Raw genomic sequence first — 6,630 nt, 5'->3', positions numbered from 1 at the left:
CCGCGCGTTTCCTTCCGCCTGTGTGCGTGTCGACCCTTGACCCCGCGCGTCTCTTTCCGCCTGTGTGCGTGTCGCGCACTCACAGAGCGAGCGGCTTCGCTTCGGGACACGCGCGGCGGTGACCGCGCAGAGACACCGCGATGTCGTCTGCCGCCGCCGCTGCTGCTGCTGCCGCTGCTGCTGCTACCGCCGCCGGGGGGTCGCGGCGCGAGCGGCTGACGCTGCGCGACAAGCTGGAGGGGCGCGAGCTCGACCTGAGCCTCTGCGGCCTCGCCGAGGCGCCCGTGCGCGAGCTGGTGAGGGGGGGGTCGGTGTGGGGGGTGAGGGGGGGTCGGTGTGGGGGGTGAGGGGGGGGTCGGTGTGGGGGGTGAGGGGGGGTCGGTGTGGGGGGTGAGGGGGGGTCGGTGTGGGGGGTGAGGGGGGGGTCGGTGTGGGGGGTGAGGGGGGGTCGGTGTGGGGGGTGAGGGGGGGTCGGTGTGGGGGGTGAGGGGGGTGAGTGAGGGGGGGTCGGTGGGGGGTCACGTTTGTGGTGGGGGTCTGGGCGAGGGAGTCACAACGTGCGAGGTTGAGACGTAGGCTGGCCGAGAAATGGGTTTGTTCTGTGGTGGAAGAATTGGCGCTGCCACTCGACAATGCGGAGCTGGGTAGACGCGCCGATGTCCGCGCCGTTCTCCACTGCGCACATCCGCCGAGTCGAGCCAGGTCCGTGCCGAGCCAAGCGCGGCACCAATCCCCCATTGACTCGGGCTGCGTTTTTCCACTGCACGAGCTGAGCCGTGCCCCTGACGTCACACGCCGCCTAAACGCGATTTGTTGGTTAACTTTACGTTGAGTTAGTGGACGTTTGTATATTTTGTAACATTGGTTGCTGTGTGTGTGCACGCTATTAATCTTAAGGTTACTTTTTTTTTTATCGCAGGCAGAGTTGCCGAAAGCAACGGTCCTGGACCTGTCCTGCAATCTACTGACATCATTGCAGGTGAACCATCTCTACATCTTGTTGACAATCTCTGGTACTAATTGACAAGCGCCGGATCGAATTGCCAAGCTATTGGTGTAATTGACATGCTATTAATTTATGATCTGGTGGCAACGCAACAGGGATTAACCACTGATAGACACCGTAGAAGGGTGACCTTTAACCCTCACTCGCGTCACCCAGAGGCCGTCTTTGGAAGAGTAAATTATCTCTTGACCTCACAATGAATGCGTCTGCACCTTCGATTAGCTACATACGGTGCAAAAGAAGTTCAACGTATATGCAAAATAAACACGAGGCATATTGTCTGTAAATAATGTTACAATGTTACTACTGATATTCTTCACAGTAACGCTAACGATTTAACGTTACATTCGAACAGCTAAAGCGTATGGGAGTGCGTGTAAATGTTTATGCTCGTTGCGCTGCGTGGTGGTGTTTATTGTCGTCTTGCAGCCAGAGTTCAGCAAGCTGACGCATCTGGTCAAGCTGGACCTGAGCAAGAACCAGCTGAGGGAGCTTCCCGCCGAGTTTGGGGAGCTGGTGTGGCTGCACCACCTCGACCTCTTTCAGAACAAGCTGCAGTCGCTGCCCACCAGCTTCGCTCGACTCAAGGTGACAAGCCGCCCGCACGGGGGGAGACGTCGTCCTCATCGGCCCTCGTCAGTTCACTGCTGATGCAGATACCCTGATCATGCACAAGTGGAAAATTAAAAACTCTCCAGGAGTAGTGTGCGACCGTGGTCATCCAGAACAGACCGTAACAACGCGCAACGACGCAAAGCCCCCGATCCACGAAGATGAAGGAGACATTGAGGCGATGATACACGACGCTGCTGCTCCTGACACAATTGTCTGGCTTAACCACCTGAATGTGAAATTGCAGTTTTTGCTCCGAGTCTATACAAGTCGTACGAAAGAAGAAGTTCACCGCTGGATGAATGGGGCGCCATGGTGGCAAGATGTTAACTACCTCGCCTGGGATGAAGGAGGTTGTGGGTTCGATCCCGACCCCGACCCTGATGCCTGCTGTATATTTGGAGTTGGCTTGTTTGTTCTCCCCACATTTAGAATCAACATCACGCGTTTAGAGTATTTGGCTGCTGCTATAAATTTCCATGTGATATGCCACTTTGTCGAGCTAAGTGGCTTAACCTGGTAAAATAAAACTTAGTTAAGTTACTTGTCCATGAGGTAAAAACAACCCTGTGAATCTCGTTTTAAATCCTGATGCTTTAATGTAAGTGACCAACTTGTGTTGCTGTACTGTCTTGCAGAGTCTGAAATGGTTGGATCTGAAGGACAATCCCCTCGAGCCAGCTCTTGCCAAGGTGACCACGGACTGCCTCGATGAGAAGCAGTGCAAGCTGTGTGCAGTCCAGGTGAGGCCTCGCCGCACGTAGAGTGTTGAGCTTCAATTCGAGTGGCAAAGTGGTGCGGTGGTAATGTTGAACTTCTTCTGCACCATACGTAGAGCCCCTTCACTGAAGGCACTTGATTACATAGCTTACAAAACGGTGGAATGGAATTAAGTAGTTGGCAGGAGCGTTCTGCAAGGTATTGAGGAATGAGTGATGGAGGGGTACTTAGGGATCACGAAAGGGCTATTGGCATACCTGTCAACCCATACCCGTATTCTTATACAGAGAAACTGATTTTTCAATACAGGAAACAAATGTGTCTATTTGTTTGTGTTTCTCCCTTGTCATGGGATTTTGTAGGATGAACGTTGAGATTTACAAGGGCACGCGGTGACCAATAAGGTCTGAATTAGTCTGTAATAAGATAGGCACTGATAAGGGATTGACAGGTATGCATTGGGGAGGGACGGGAAGGAGTGGAGCGGCAAAGGGAGGGGAGAGGGAGAGAATGGGAAAGTAAAAAAAACAGCTTGTGTCTCACTGCAAAAAGAAGTTCCTGGGTTCGATGTCCGACGAGCTCATTCTTCGTTGAGTTTGTATGTTCTCCTGTTCTGCATTAATTTCTTCTGTGTTGTCAGGTTTCTTCCCATAGCGAACAAAACAAATGTAACTGGTATTGGCCAAACCTCCCAATGTCTAAACAATACCTGCAAGTTAATCATTGCAAAAACTTGTCCGGGCCCTCTTGAAGATCATTCTTGAGGCTGGCTTTTTTTGGGTAAATCAAGTTTAGTATCGCTAATATATATCCATGCTTGATGTTGTTAAAACAGATTTGCTGTGTGTTAATCTACATTTTGGACACCCTTGTAAATTAGATGTCCCATCTCAAGTGATTATCCAGGTGAAATATTTATTAAAAACACATTTAAACTGTAAATGCCATCATTATAATGGTTTATGACATCAGTAAAGATCACCTGTGCGTTTAAACAGTGAAATTCACTTGCAACACAGTGGGGGTGTAGCTTCACAACAAATAATCCAATTGACCTCTAAAGTAATATTGCTAAACAGAATAAATAATCACCCATTACACAAAACACGCTGTTGTTTTTTTATTTTATGTTTTTAAATAGCGCCTTTATCCAAGGCACTTTACAAGGGTTATGAGTGGTACAATGAGGGTAGCTAAGGGTGCTAATGGTGTATAGGGATGGGGTATGGGAAGGCAGGTTTAGTGGGTATGGGAATTACGAGACTACCTCGGGATGGAGGGAAGGACGCGCCAGGGAGAAGATGTGGGTCTTGAGGGAGGAACGGAAACTCGACAGGGAGGGGGCTTTATTTCGCCATTGGTGAGTGGACACATTGCGTGTATGGGTCATGACCACTGGACAAGACTCGTGACAGAATAGCAGCCAAATTGGAGAATGTGCCAGCGTAGAGCTGTGAGTGATGAGTTTCGTTCATGTGCAAGAGCAAGATATGTATGCGTGTATGATGAACTTCTTTCGCGCCCTACGTAACCATCCGTGCTATTCGGAGGTGCTAATTGGAGGGTGGATTGCAGAGATGGTGATGGCATGGGGATGCCTTCATCCATATATATAAAAAAAAAAAACTGTTACCCAGCAGTGGATAGACAATGATCGGTTAAATAATGATTCACCACATTTCAGTGTTCCGTTTGACAATGTTCTATCCCCTGCCAGGTGGTGGAGTATATGAAGCAGGTGCAGGTGGAAGAGGAGAAGGCCCAGCAGCAACGTCTGGAGAAAGAGCGATGTAAGAGTGTGGCTCGTGAATTGGACAGAGAATCGTACTTAACCATTTCCGATGACATACACTTACAGTTTTACTTGCGATTCCGAATAGAATCACAAGTCAAAGGCCACGCGGGAGGGCGTGTGGCAGTTTGGCACCAGCTATTGTAAAGAGCGGTTGTGTTGCGACAGTTCTCTGCGGTGATTACAGGACATTGTCTTTTAAAAAAGCAGCGCCACGCCTCTGTAAAAAAAATTTACGCTAAAATGCGTCCCTTTCGTAAATCGAGGGATACCTGTAAATTTATATCGCATTGTTACCCACAGTGCACTGGGGAGGGCCCCGAAGCCCTGTAGTACTAGCAGGTTGAGTTTACGCTTTGGGGCGCCATGTTGGTGAGATCTTAACTCCCTCGCCTGGTATGCAGGTCGTGGAATCGATCCCGACCCTGACGCCTGCTGCATATTTGGAGTTTGCATGTTCTTCCTGTGCTTGTGTATATTTTTCTCGGGGTTCTCCAGTTTTTCTCTCCACATTTAGAATCAACATGTATTTCGGGTATTTGGCTGCTATGAATTTCCACGTGATAAGCCACTTCATTTAGCGATCATTCGTGGCCAGGTCGCTTCTGAAAAAGAGCTGCATAGCTCAGTGGGCCTGACCTGGTCGAAAAAAAAAGTTTTATTTATAGTTTACTGTGTCCACGCGTGCAGCTAAGCAGGCGCGCAAGGAGGCCGAGCTTCTGCGACAGGAGGAGGCCAAGAGGGAGCTGCGCAAGCAGCAGAAGGCGATGGAGAAGGAGAAGAGGCGGCGCGAGTACGAGGCGGCGCAGGATCGGCTCCGGCAGCGGAACGAGACCCCGGCTCCCAAACCCAGCGCGGCCCCGCACGGTGAGGCTCTCGGGCGCGGCCCACACGGTCGCAGTGTCCGTGAGGGCGGAACCACTGTCCAGGTGCTGGGGGGTGTATTTGAAAGTATCTCGCTGCCAGGGCCAGTTTTAAGGGTTGAAAGTTGCTGCGCGTTTGGTCGAGCGTTGCCAATGCCCCGGGAGTGTTCACCGCGTGTTCACCAGGATGCGCATGTGTGCCAGTAGACGCTGTGGTTGGCGAGCGGCGGCGGCGGCGCGCCAGTGCTGGTCACTGGTCGTGCCGCAGGGTCCCGGCGCTGCTCTTCCTGCTTCTCGCGCTTGGAGGTCTGATGGCGGGCCTCGTTCTCTACTGTCAGGGCCAAGGCCCAGCGTCGCCAGGTCCCTGCGATCACGTCAACAGGGTCTACGCGGGAATACTCAACGCGCTGCGGCAAAACTTAATCTTCCAATACTTTCTGGAAATTTGTCACGTGCATGCGTAACGATTTATACCTTGCGGAAAATAAATATTCCCGTGGAATTGGAACGTGTTGAAGGTTTTCCAACATGAGTAGAATGACGCGTTTAAATTGATGTCTGCAATATGCTGCATTGTTGACATTAAATGAATTAGTTTCATGATGCAATTCTTATGCTGGAGTAATACTTTTGTTATATTTATCTTGAGAGTAAAATAAAAGGGTAGCCACAATGTTTTTACTCTACGTGGTAGGTCGAACAAGCTAAGTCGTAATTTTTTGCAAGCTAATGCATGCAAATGTACCTTCCACACGCATGCACAGACTCGCATCCCATGAAGCTCAATGCTGCCAGAATTGTCACTGCCCTGCCACTGGGAGTTTCTCTCTTAGCTTCGCACGTAGACGTGGTGACAGGCCACAGCATTGTGGCAGAATGTGCAGACGTGGTTGGTTTGGGCAGTCCAACGATATTACTCAACCCAGCGGTTTCAACAACTACCATTCGCCACCAAGTCGCGGTGACATCACCATGGTGCTTGTGCCAGGCTATGTGCACTTTGAGGCCACGTGAAGTGTTGAAGGTTCGCTGGCAGGTCACGGGACAGACCCAGGTGCCATCGGTTGACTGAGACGACTGGCCGATGCACCATCTATGACCCCACCACATTTCGAATCAACATCACACGTTTCAGAGTACTTGGCCGCTGTACATTTCCACAAGCTAATTTGTAGAGCTATCATTTGTGGCCAGGTTGATTCTTAAAAAAGATAATAGCTGTGGGTCTTGCCTAGTAAAATTTTAAAGTGTGGGTAGGTTTAAGAAACTTGCTGGTTATTTCAATTGCCTCGCCAGGTCAAAATTACAGCATCTGGACTGCTCGTGCGGTGTGCCGACCATTAACGTCACAGCGGCTCTACTTGAGAGTCCAAGTATTTATTTTGAGTACCATAACATAATGAACGTCTCTTAATAGTTTACGTTTTAATCTGAATGTAGCTCAGTCTTCACGTAACAAGCCCATTTCCTAAAACGCAGGAACAATAACAGGTTTCATCAGTGAAAGCATAACAATGGACAGTTGTGCATTTTAGCTTCATTGAAGACTTTAGGAGCATGTATTATGATATTTTGCTTTGAATCTTAAACTTAAAATTGATTTAGAAATACCAAAATAGCAACCAAGGAGCGAAAAT

The 6,630-nt window shown here is 49.7% G+C and overlaps 1 protein-coding gene across 2 annotated transcripts; it reads left to right on the top strand.

The window, feature by feature from the left end:
• The first annotated feature begins 8 nt into the window (after positions 1–8).
• On the top strand, positions 9–5,601 carry LRRC59 (leucine rich repeat containing 59). 2 transcript variants are annotated; one of them, XM_078601180.1, is made up of 7 exons: positions 9–296; positions 920–979; positions 1,436–1,594; positions 2,257–2,361; positions 4,056–4,128; positions 4,821–4,997; positions 5,198–5,601. In XM_078601180.1, exons 1-7 carry the CDS (start codon positions 141–143, stop codon positions 5,455–5,457), a joined length of 990 nt encoding a protein of 329 aa, XP_078457306.1. In that variant the 5' UTR covers positions 9–140; the 3' UTR covers positions 5,458–5,601. The 2 variants fall into 2 exon arrangements, with proteins under 2 accessions (XP_078457306.1, XP_078457315.1); XM_078601189.1 differs by having other exon boundaries at positions 10–296; positions 5,201–5,601.
• The last annotated feature ends 1,029 nt before the right edge of the window (positions 5,602–6,630 follow it).

The sequence above is a fragment of the Lampetra planeri genome, chromosome 1 (genome assembly GCF_965212315.1).
Source record: "Lampetra planeri chromosome 1, kcLamPlan1.2.h2, whole genome shotgun sequence".
NCBI lineage: Eukaryota > Metazoa > Chordata > Hyperoartia > Petromyzontiformes > Petromyzontidae > Lampetra > Lampetra planeri.
This window is presented reverse-complemented; position numbering and strand designations above follow the sequence as displayed.